This window comes from Ascaphus truei, chromosome 3 (assembly GCF_040206685.1).
Source record: "Ascaphus truei isolate aAscTru1 chromosome 3, aAscTru1.hap1, whole genome shotgun sequence".
Lineage (NCBI taxonomy): Eukaryota > Metazoa > Chordata > Amphibia > Anura > Ascaphidae > Ascaphus > Ascaphus truei.
Genome location: NC_134485.1, coordinates 246,969,006 through 246,982,078, shown reverse-complemented (window position 1 = coordinate 246,982,078; position 13,073 = coordinate 246,969,006). Strand labels below are relative to the sequence as shown.

The 13,073-nt window shown below is 42.1% G+C and overlaps 1 protein-coding gene across 1 annotated transcript in view; it reads right to left on the bottom strand.

Annotated features, from left to right (window-relative positions):
- Positions 1-13,073, bottom strand: part of GABRA5 (gamma-aminobutyric acid type A receptor subunit alpha5) — a 139,337-nt gene that overhangs the window by 20,471 nt on the left and 105,793 nt on the right. Inside the window, exon 8 of the mRNA XM_075590562.1 lies at positions 12,866-13,018. Coding sequence (XP_075446677.1) covers positions 12,866-13,018 — 153 coding nt within the window. The remainder of the gene's footprint in view (positions 1-12,865; positions 13,019-13,073) is intronic.

Genomic DNA, 13,073 nt, shown 5'->3' with positions numbered 1-13,073 from the left:
CACAGATACATATCTTATTACTTTAAGTAATTTATTTCTACACTATGTGTCTCCCTCTTTGCCAACATCCCACCAAACACTTCAGAAATCAGAGAGTAACTGCTTTCATGCATTACAATTGTGATGGAAAGATAACATCACTTAATAGGACAGGTCATGGTTATAAACGTGCTCTGCAATTCATTTGCAGGCAGTAGAATACACAAAGTAGTGTTACAACAATATGTTAAATCAAGAAGATACTGGAGTAAGAGAGTATATCCACGTAGGAGCCGAAGCACAGCCACACCAATGGAGAATAGGACACGAAAGTTCTTTCAAGAATTTATTAGCTAAAAAGGCATAAGGACAGACATCCTAATAGCACTCTGACATGTTTCACGCACAGGGCACTTTTTGATAAAGTGCCCTGTGCGTGAAACATGTCAGAGTGCTATTAGGATATCTGTCCTTATGCCTTTTTAGCTAATAAATTCTTGAAAGAACTTTCGTGTCCTATTCTCCATTGGTGTGGCTGTGCTTCGGCTCCTACGTGGATATACTCTCTTGCTGATTACCTGCCTGGATGCACGCCGGTCTGGATACGCTGTGCAGAGGCTTTTCCTGCCTTATTGTTCACGCCCCGCTCCAGCTGCTTTGGTTCACGGCAACCTACCCCTTGGAGGATTTCAGCGGTTCCTGAGCTGAGGAGGACGCACTTATGGACGGCGACGACATCACGCAGGGTGCCATGGAGTCAGCGTGATTGCCTGACCAACACCCGGTGAATACTACCACGAGTGACGCCGCGCTTACCTACCTCCAGGATCTTCGCAGGGGAACCGTCACCAAATGTGAAGGATCGGGGCTCCGGTTTGATTGGGTCTTACCGGTCTGAAGTTGCGTGAGTAAAGCAACCATTGCCTGCTGTATACGAGCGGTTATTGAATATAACCCTTTATTGCCATTGCGCTTGAGACATTGAAAAAAGCACTTACAAACCACGCACTTGCAGACTTTCATCATAGACCCTTCAAGTACTGGACATATGTCTTTATATTACAGCATTTGATTCCAGCGTGACACCACTATTACTGTTTTTAGAGCTCTGGATATTTTGGTCTTTTTTTAGACCAATTTTCTTCTAAGATACTGGAGTACTCACACTGATCAGGAATTATATTGTAAAAAAAAACCAGTGTATAACATAATACTGTACCACAGTGTGCACTGTCAGAACCAATGTAGTGACAAAGAAAAGGATGGCTTAGTTAAAGTAAAATCATGGAAGCCCCTTGTATACAGTACTTTACATGCAAACAATGTTTGGAATATTCGAATGGCAGTCTATAGTCACATATTTACTATGGAACGGAGAACACCACGGAAACACCCAGCTCAAGATACAGTATGTCTGTATCATTGTGTATCATTCCTAGTTCTATGGAAATGAATTTTAACTTTTTATAGTAATGCTAGTGCTTGGTTCTGTTTTGCTATTTTAATAGAAACATTGGCCCAATTGTAATATGTTGCAATACTATTTTCTCCTTTTCGGAGAAGATTTAAAAACATTCAAGGAGGAAATGGCTTTACTGATTTTGAACAGGTACAATTATGTGCAGGTGATGTGGGTTCTGTGCAAGTAGGCACTAAAGAAAATCAAACCCTACAGGAACAATGCAGAAGAAATTAAGTTATATATTATATAAAATATAAGACTCTGTTGCCCTAAGAACTGATGCGGTCTGTGTTTTTATTTTCTTTCAAATAGTTAAGCTACATTTCACTGCTTTTAATATTGCATCAGCTGACCTTCAAACTTTTAAAATTGTATTTTTCTCTTGCATTATTTATCGTAAATATCCTTTAGCTCCTTAGATTCCATGCTATTAGTAACAAATGTTTGTTTTCCAAGTGCCTATTTACACCTCTCCAAACACTGATACTCCTACAGTATATTGTTTTCCCAAGCAAACATTCAAGATGAACATGTTCCATTAGTATTTGCACATTTGCACTCCCAATACACATCCACAAGTTTAGCTCATTATTAAATTCACCCATTGGATACATTGCCACCTCTGGAAAGTGGAAAGGAGATACACAACCATGACACTTTTAGTTAATGCTGATAGCATTTCCAAAAGTACATTTTTTTTCTCCAAACATTTTTATTAGGCATTGGTAAGTTTTACAGACATTGCAGTACAAATATGACCTAATACAATAAAGGTTTTTTTGGTTTGGATAGAGACCGTTGGGGGCATCGCCCCGGAGAGGGGTCGCAACCCCAGGACCGCATCGTGGTCCAGAGATCTAGAGAGAGTAGAAAAAGAGTAGGAAAGAGGGGGGAGGGGGGAGGAAGGGAAAGGAAGATACTAAGGGGGACGACGACCCCCTACCCCGGCCGCCGGAACTCCTTCATCCATATTCAGAATCTTTTCTTTGTTCATTTTACCGTATAAAATGAAATTTGGTCAAGGTTAATGGGACAGCCAGGGCTCCCAAATTATATAGAAACCTTCTGTCAAGTGTTTTAGAAAGGCTGTCAGCCTTTCCATAGACATGACCTCATTTAGTCTTTTCTTTACATTTTGTTTTGTGGGGGGAGACACCTTCTTCCAAGAGGACGCCACTGAGCATCTTGCCGCTGTAAGAATAAAGGAGATTAATTTCCATACTGGGCAATCAATTTCTTCTATTGGTCTGCCCAGTAGGTAGGTCTGTGGATCAATGGTAATTGTAGATCAGAAGCCAGGAGGTAGATTTGTTTTAATTTCGCTGGAGTAAGATACCAGGGATACATTATCTTATATATATTTTCCTTGATTGTGGTACAAATGGAAATTCCTGGTGCCGAGTCCCATATTTCTTCCCAGCCCTCTCTGTCAATAACCATATTCAATTCCGCTGCCCATTTGAGTATATAATCATGTGTGGGGAGGTTCTCTGGGTTCTCCATCCCAGCGTATATTTTTGTTATTAGACCTTTTTGATGTGTGCCAACCTGGCAAAACTTCTCAAACTTTGTGAGAGGGGGAAATTTTAACGTTGGGGACATTTTTTGCAGGAAGTGCCGAATTTGGAGATATTTGAACGTTTCCATTTCTGGAGCGTCAAATTTGGTTTGTAAATCTTGGAAGCTCTGGAGCCTTCCATCGCTCAACAGGTCAGAGACCGCTCTGATCACCTTTGATTTAAATTGAACAAATTGTTTTGGCTCACATCCGGGGGGGGGGGGGGGGGAACTTAGAGTTGTTGAAAATTGGAGTGAGCTGTGAGCCGGATGATGAGAACTGGAATTTAGTTTTAGCCAGACTTCCCAGGTGTGTCTCATCGCACCTGGTTCAAATTTATGCGCCGCCATATCCCCTCTATCCATACACCAAAAACAAGCAGGCAGAGAAGGCGTTTTGGAGTACTGAGACTCAATTTCTAGCCAACAGTACTGGTCTGAATCCGAGTTCCACATAACCGCCTGTATTAATTGGGCTGCTTGATAGTATTTTGAGACGTCTGGGACTCCAAGGCCACCCCCTGCCCTTGGCGACATTAGAACCGATCTGGCGACTCTGGGTCTCTTTCCCTCCCAGATAAATTAAAATATTTTGTTATGTATATTTTTCAATTCAGAGCCAAAGACCCGGATTGGGAGAGTCTGAAAAAAATATAATAATCTGGGGAGTACATTCATTTTAACCGAGATCATTCTCCCGGTCCATGAGATTTGGTATCCTTCCCATTTATCCAGATCCTTCTTAATTTTCTCAAGAAGGGTTGGATAATTATGTTGGTATAGAGAGCGGAATTCCTTTGATACATTTACTCCCAAATATTTGATGTATGAAGGGCTCCATCTGTAATTGAAATTTAGTTTTAATAGTTGTATCTCTGGCTCTGTTAGGTTTACTGCACCGACACACTTTATTCGAGCAAATACCCAGTATGTACCTGGCAGATACCTGGAATGCGCCGCTCCTCACCTCTGACAAGCCCCGTTGCGTTTGCCTTCCCAGCCTGGGTTCATGCCTGGCTGACGGGCGGCTGATCTGTTAAATGATAATGATTAGGATTTAAGAGGCTGTAATGCTTCGCGTGTCTACCGATGGCATAAATTCATGAATTGTAATGCAGTATATATATATATACTGTGCAGTATTGCAGCCAGCGGGAATAAAATGCTTCAATCCCTGCCTGGAAAATAACCCAATGCACTCGGGCAGAAAACAGTCACAAACCTCAATACACCCGGGTATACCCGAATTCGTGGGACTAGCCGAGCTCGAATAAAGTGTGTCGCCAGTGTAGGTCTTCTGATTTATCATTATTAATTTTGTAGCCTGATATTTTGCTGAAGTATAACTGTTCTTTATGGAGGTTGGGAAGGGAAGTCAGGGGATGCGTCAATGTTAGAATAACATCATCGGCAAATAGTGAAATTTTATAGTTTGTTTCTCCAATTAATACGCCCTGAATATTTATATTGGCTCATATTTTAGACGCCAGGGGTTCGAATGTTAAAGTGAAAAGAAGAGGGGACAAAGGACATCCCTGTCTCGTTCCATTTTTTATTTCAAAATTCTTTGCAGCCCCACCCGGGAGTTTAACCACCGCGGAGGGGCTGCGGTAGAGCGCTCTGACTCCCACTAAGAATGAATCTTTAAAACCGAATTCCTGCATTGTTTTATCAAGAAATAGCCAATCAATTCTGTCGAACGCCTTCTCTGCATCTAGACTTAAAACCGCTTTGGTGTCTGTGAGACGGGCATGGTCAACTGTGTTTATAATCTTGCAGATATTGTCTGAGGCTTGCCTACCTGAGACAAACCCCACTTGATCAATGTTTATCAATCTGGGTAAAATTGGGTTCAATCTATTAGCTAAAATGTTGTTGTATAGTTTGAGGTCGTTATTTAAAAGGGAAATGGGACGGCAGCTCCCGCATTGCAGTGGGTCTCTACCTTCTTTGTGTATTATAGCGAGGTTAGCTTGGGTCATTGATGGTGGGATTGGGTTGCCTTCCATGAAAGAGTTGAATAGGCGTAGCAGATGGGTAGACAGGGTCGGGAAAAACCTTTTGTAATAGGCATTGGAGAAGCCATCAGGGCCAGCGGCTTTGGAGATCTTTAGCGTCTTTATTGCGTTCGCTTGCTCCTTTTGTGTTATTTTTGTGTTGAGTAGTAGATTTTCCTCCTCGGTCAATGACGGTAGGTGGCAGCGGGATAGGTAATCCCTAATTGTTTCGGAAGCTGGAGTCTTAGTGTTTCCGTCTTGGGTTTTAAGGTTGTGTAAAATTAGGTAAATTCTTCCGCGATTTTTTTGTCGTTATATATTATTTCACCAGACCTGCTCTTGATCGCTGTGATTTGAGAGCGTTTCTGTATGCCTCTTAATTTGCTAGCCAAAAGTCTGTCGGCCTTATTGCCCTGATCGTAGTACTTCTGGTTAGTCCATTTGAGGGCCGTTTCTACATCTTCTAATTGGATCTGTTTTAGCTCATTTCTGGCAGTGGTTAATGTTTTGTAGATTTTTTTAGAAGGGTTGGTTTTGTGCTGCTGTTCCAGCTTTATAATATTGTCTGTTAAATCTTTTAATAATTTCGTCTTGACCTTCTTTCTGTGGGATGCAATGGAGATAAAATTTCCCCTGATTGCTGCCTTATGGGCTTCCCACAGCACTGGGAGGAGGGGCGGGGGAGAAGGAGGGGGGGGAAGGAAGGAGGGGGAAGCATACATAAATACATTTAATATAATATAGATCTTTGTGCTTGGGTGAGGAAAGCACACCTTACAAAGGCATATACCATTATCGATAATGAGCGTTGCAACAGGACATAATATGGTTACTGATTGAAGCTATACACCTGGAATGGGCGAAGGGGGGGAACAGGGGGGGGTGAGGAGGAACGGAGGAGGGGGAAGGGAGGACGGGGATGAAGGGGGGGTGAGGGGAGACATTGTTTATCGATCAACAGTGCACAGTATTGTTTATGGTTTATATTGATTATAATGTGAAAAACTAGAGCCTTTTTGATATTGAACTCATCAACAGATTACCAATAAACAAGTGATTAATACCATTAAACTGGGTTAGCAGAATGAGCTGATCATCTTCCTAGAGGAGGGGTAGGGGAAGGGGATGAATGGATCTAATTATACCTAAACCCATGTTTAACATACAGTGGCGGCCACCTTTAGCCTCCTGCGGCCGTTTCAGCGCGACTTTTAAAACCGCGGGCAGATGCAGCATGTCCCGGCATTTAAAGCCGCGGCCGCGTGCATTGTACAGTATTAGCGTATTAGCGCTGTGCTTATTTAATTGTTTTCAACTGCTTTCAACATTACAGTCTCACAGTTATGTGAGGTCTGTATTAGAGGTACACAAGCAAGCTTCTGTAAAATTAAGGGCGGCGTGCGTGCAACTTTATGGGCGGCGTGCTGTATACAAACTTTCACTGATAACTACAGTACTATTGGCGCTGTCTCGGCATGAATGCGGCATGAACACAGTGAAGTGCTTGGCATCCGATAAAAAATACCCAAATAAACCGGATGTTGGAGAATAAAAGGGGCCGTGACAGTATGGGCAGTGGCTCCTAACATTATAAACAGCTATATAAATCTGCCCTATACAGTAAGTACTTCGGGTCTGAGACAGTACTTTGGGCGCGTGCAGGGGATTGGGACTTTCAATGGGATAGCAGTAAAATCACGCAATTCCGCTCTGAACGTGGGGGGGTGGAAACCACCCTCAGATGGCTGCAAACTTATTTACAATAAACCCCAGAGGACCGCTAGCCTCGTGAGGGTCAGTGAAACATCCCCTGACCGTCTTTTGGGTGTCGGCCGGCAGGTGCTTACGAGCAAGTGGGTCCACAGTCAGACAGCAGTTCCCGGAGGTAGGTGGTGGGGGTACTCACAGTTGAGGGTCCTCTGACACGGAGCTGAAAATCTCCCCCCTCCCCCCCACACGACATCCCGCAAACCAGTTATTCCCTCAACCAGTAACAGGCGAAGGCTCCGAGTCAGGTGAGCTGCGGAAAACAAAACTACTCTGGGGATTCAGAACCCGAGCCGACTATCGGCTTCAATCACCCAACTCTTAGCTTCCACCAAATGTCGGGCAGGCCGCTGGGTGATTTTCTGGAGGAGACATTCGGCTGGAGCCGCAATTTCCCTCTGCGGTGGCAGAACATCTGTTGATCCCAGGAGGCCGGGGATCGGAGGGACTCCAAGAGGTAGAGTGCACATGAGTATCAGCCGACCGCTGATGACCGGCTGACTCTTGCTCAGGGAGCCCCGGCGGTAGTCGTAAGGACTCGAGAGTGTGACAACGGTTGAACCGGGAGACAGGGGATCACGAGCTAGCCTCACTTGTTCCTGATCTGGAGTTGCGCGGCAATTCTCCTCACGGGCCGGGTATTGTTGCTCTCGTCATCTTCAATCTGCGCGGATGCTGGTGGGGGGGTAGGACAACCAGGTGGATGGTGGAGTCAGGCCCAAGGCTCGAACGTACGGGACCATGTCCTCGGGGTGCCGTATTGTAAGGTATTTACCTCCATTATTCGCTGTTAACTTGAACGGGAAGTCCCAGCGGTATTTCACTTCACTCTCGAGGAGAAATTAAGTTAGGGGCTTCATCTCCCGTCTTCGGCTGATAGTAATTCTTGACAGATCGTTAAAGATCTGGAGGGGCTCGTTCTGGAAGGTCAGTGTCTTTCCCTCGGCAGGCCACTATGATTCTTTCTTTGGTTGTACAGTATAGCTATGCAACCCGACAATTATGTCGCCCCTTCAGTTGGGGTCTTCCGAGCGTGGGCCCAGAGCGTGATGGGCCGTCAATTTCCAGGTCCCTGTCCTCGATGGAGCCGCAGATCGAGATAAATATATCGACCAGGTATATTTAGAGGTGACCAGGAAGAACCGCCTCGGGGACATTGCGGATGCGCAAATTCTGACGTCTGTCCTGGTTCTCCAGGCTGTCTTTCAGGTGGAGTTGGATGGAGCAAAGGAGCACAGCAATCAGAAGAAATCCTGAATTCTTCTGAAATCCTGAATTCTTCTGAAATCCTGAGATTTGAATCACCCTGTCCCTAAACATTTCACCCATTGTCCCAAAGGGGGAACTAAAAACTTTACATTCCAGGGCATTGAGTTCATTCCACCACTACCTCGGGGAGAGAATAGAACCAAAAGATTGGATCAACGTGGGGCATTCTGGATCTTTACATTAGGAACCAGGGTGCCTCATGGTATGAATATAGATTGGGACCTTTCCCATTTTCTCTGACTGATATATTTCAGTCACTCTGATCAATCATTCATAGAAGTTATTCTATAATATATTAATGATGATGTCTTGTATTAACCTTATTAATTATCATAGTTGTGATTTATATACCACCGAACAGTCCCTATGAGCATATACTGTATATGAAGTTCTAATAGTAATATATACATTATTAATGACACTACTTACCTATATCAAGAAGGTAGTTATATTTATATAAGTATCATGAGAATTGGATTTATTTATCTTACCAATTCTATGTAATCCATGTAGGTGAAAATTGCTAACTGGCAATCACATACACTGAATCTATGTTCTATCTATGTAATCATTAATACATTCATTCTACTTATAACATAGTTATGGGCCATTTATATATGTATATATTGCCGTATATTTACTTTGTGCCTGTGATTGTTTAACATGTTCTTCTTGCATGTATTTATATTACTCTTAGGTTATTTACTTTATCCCGTTTAGATCAGTTTGATGTTATGTATGTGTACCTTGTACGTTATGTTTATAAATAAAGTTTTTTCACTTTTAACATTTTTTTCCACTTTCAGCCCAGCATGAGCAGCTCGGTACATTTTTGATGTATCTGTTTATAGCTTTATTCGTAAAAAAATGTATTCAACATGCATTCTTTATTCACTTAGCTTCAGGGCCGGAATACCAATTAGGCACAGTATGCTGTGCCTAGGGGCCCCCAAGGGGGCCACATTTAGGGTGGGAGCACCTGGAGAACTGTTCCTGGCTTAAGGCATAGCATTTTGCTAACGGCTTCCTACACTGGGCTCCGCGCTGTCAGAGCCCCACCCCGTCATTGCTACATGTGCAGGGGCTTCTGTGAATTGTAGTCCAGCCCAAGATTCCATGTTTGAACAGTGTAAGCACCAGAAAGATCACATGACAGGCATCAGTCAGTCAGAACAGAGGCACCCAGTTCTGTACTAATTCTTATAGGGAGGTAGGACCTGTACCCCTTGTGTTTCTCTTTCCTGCATTTCACTGCTTCTTTTCTCTGCCTAGTGCACATCCTACCACAATCTCTCTCTCCCTCCTACACTCACTGCTTCCCTCTGTCTCACCCTCCTGTCCCTGCCTTCCGTATCCACTTCCTCACTCTCCCTCCCACCTGCACCCTCTCCCTCCCAATTGCACCCACTGCCTCCCTCCCTCCCACTTGCACCCACTGCTTGTCTCACTCCCACTTGCACCCACTGCCTGTCTCACTCCCACCTGCACCCACTCCCACCATGACCTACTGCCCGTCTCCCTTCCACCTGCTCCCATTGCCCCTCTCCCTTCCACTACCCCTCTCCCTCCCATCTGCTCCTCTCCCTCCCACCTGCATCCACTGTCTGTCTCCCTCCCACCTGCATCCACTGCCTGTCTCCCTCCCACCTGCATCCACTGCCTGTCTCCCTCCCACCTGCTCCCACTGCCTGTCTCCCTCCCACCTGCATCCACTGCCTGTCTCCCTCCCACCTGCATCCACTGCCTGTCTCCCTCCCACCTGCTCCCACTGCCTGTCTCCCTCCCACCTGCATCTGCTGCCTCTCTCCCTCCCACCTGCGCTCACTGTCGCTTTCCCTCCCACCTGCACCCACTGCACCCCTCCCTCCAACTGCTACTCTGTCTAACTCTCGTGCACACACTTTTTGTAGGAACAGTGCAAGTTCTACAGCGCAGAAGGCATACTCATTTATTATATATTATGTGTACACATATATATTATATATATAATATATATACACATACACACCACCATTCTAGCCCAAGGGTAAAAAAAAAAGTGGGATTTAAAGCAGGTTGTCTCCTATTTATAAATTCTCTCATTACCATTAGGCCAGAGAGCAAGAACGGGGCGTCTCTTACCTTCTCCGGAGTTGCCCTCTTCCTGCAGCATTACATTGTCATGGTGCCGTAACACTGCAGGTAGAGGGCCCCCAAAGCCTTGGTGCCTAGGGGCCCCAGAGGGTCTTAATCTGGCACTGATTACATGTACTGCAACAAACTAACTTGAATCCAATGCAAGAAGTAGATACAGCATTTTGCAGTTAGACTTTTGTGTCCAAATTTTGCAGAGCAAGTACACACAACTACATTTTGAAAGCTGCAGTTCAGTGTTTTTTTTTTTATTTCTTTTTTTACTACAATAGTTTCATGTGGGCAATCTCTAATTACCTAAAGAACTGCATAGCTGCCGGTCAATTCGTTCTCCATCTATTGATCGGCAAAGTTTGGCGACATCTTTAAATATGGGGAATGTAAATCGTTGCTATAGGAACAAGCATGCTTGTTAAAATAGAATACAAGAAAATTGGTCTTTCAAAGTTGTTGTTTTTAAAACAGAAAATGCTAAAAGTATTTTTTCTTACTACAGAACTGATTTATTAAAAAAAACACACATGCAGGATATTGACTGAACTGCAGCTTGAATGGGCAATACAGTGTCATCCAGCACTTACTAATACTTAGTAAATATGGTCTTGTACAGTATTTCTAGGCTTGATTTTATTTTACTTGGTAAACCACTAGCGGCAGGTGAAATACTTCAGATAGCAGGACTAGTTTTGTGCTTGCGGTTGGTCATTAAAGATACTGTAGCAATGCTTCAGAAAAGTTGATTTTGACTTTAAATGAGCTTGCGATAAAATTCTAAATCTACTAAACATTTTCTTAATGTATTCCTCAGATAGTTGCTCAATTTCAGTGTACATCTTTTTACTAGGGCATGGCCTCTGTCTTCTTTGTATGTCCACTATTTATTTTAATAAAGTATTTATTTATACATTTTCATCAGAATGTAGTAAAAGGTTAAGGAACAGATGGAATATGTAAAAAAAAATAAAACATGACCAGGTTTCAGTCCATAACCTAGTTTGGTATTGCAGAAGATTAATAAAAGGATGTGTGGGTACATCTGTTGGATAGACATAATACATAAGATAAACAGTGTAAGGAAGCCCAAGCTCATCACAAAGCATGTACAGTAATCTACTAATGAAAGGAACACCAGTTTAAAAGAAGCAGGTACGGTACTCAGAACAGTATATAAACTAAAACTAGAAATACGTAATACATCAATAATGCATTCCTCCACTGTGTTTTTAGTAAGCTGGAGTAATTTATTACAAGCATCTCTTAGAATCCACTTATGTGTTTATTTTAGGGAGTTAAAAACACTGATACCATGTGTGTGAACTTGACCCAATTCTCCTAATGAATTCCTTGCAGTTTATAAGTAAATTGAACATTTGAAGGGAGGCTAATTGTTCATTTACAGGGTCACAGAATCTGTGCATTTGTTTTTCAGGAAACCTGGGGTCTATTTTGCTTTAAGCACAATACTCATGAATGATGTTTTTAGGCCAAGTTTAATATTTTTGGCACTTTTTTTGCAAGCCACAAATGTCTAGAATTTCACAGTGGTTTAGTACACATTTTATAGTACAGTAGCTGCAATCAGATAAGAGCATAAAGCACAATATTGCATTCTTACAATATTCATTTGTTATATGTTGCTACATACTGTATTTATATTTAAAAAAAATCTACTATTTTTGAGAAATAAGCCTAAATATGTTAGAAACAAAGCTTCAATACATACAACAATTAAATCTGTATTCCGTTTAGAGGTGACAGATATATATTTTTCATAATAATGAATTCCTTTGTTGTTAAAATAGCTTTTTTCTATTCTAATCATTCCTCTCATTTTCAACACAAGTAATGTCCTAGCTCCTGTACAATACTCGTTCATCTGATCCTCTGCAAAGGGAATTTAAAAGACTGGTGATTATCAGGCAAAGAGCTGAGATTAAAAGAGGGCTGTTGTAATGTTTAAAGTGGTGATTACACCCTGTCTAATTGCCTGAGAGAATAGGAAAACTGGACAACATTTGTTCTTAAAGTCCATTTAGTATACAGTATTCAAAAATATATTTTCAATTGTAATTTCACAGACAAGGTGTGCTTTTTCATACATTAAGTTGCCATCAGAAGAAGGTTCTCTTAAAGTAATGCATGTATTATGTGGGATCTAATTTGTAAAATAGTCACGGTGTTTTAGAAGACAAGTGCTACAAGTATATTCAGTAAGATTTAGATCTTAACAAAAAAAAAACAGCACTGGAACATAGCTGTACATCTGTACTTCAAAAAGCAATTATGATGCAGAAAACACTTTTAAATATTTCTATGGCTTGAAAGTAATTACCTTTATGTTCTAGCTATCATTCTGACAGTGACAATGCAAGAAGATACACAGGAAAGAAAACACACATATTAAAATAAAAGCTATACCACAATGTAGCAAAGTTGGGGGGAAAAGCTAAATATACATTGAATATTATTTCCCTCTGCCACTGTGAGACTGAAACAATCATTTTATTGCACATTTCCTTTGCAGATAAAACAGTCTATCTGATCCAGTTTAGAAAATATCCCCTGGTTTGTGCTTGAAAAAGAACATAATGAGGTGTCACTGAACCTTATGTCCGGTACAGTATATACAGTAGAAGTGCAACTACAAAGGGAAAGAGTTTAACAATATTGTAGTTATTTATTTAGGAGACTGTGTACTTACCAAACACTGTTCTAGCTGGGACCGATTCTCTGTTTAACCAAAATGACACTTGTGACAGGATGACAGTCATTATACACGGAAGATAAGTTTGAATGACAAAATACCCGATTTTCCTTTTTAAATGAAAGTGTGCTGTCATCACAGTATATTCACCTACGAAATAACGTACATTTAATTAGGGGCAATAAAAGAAACAAATACATACAAC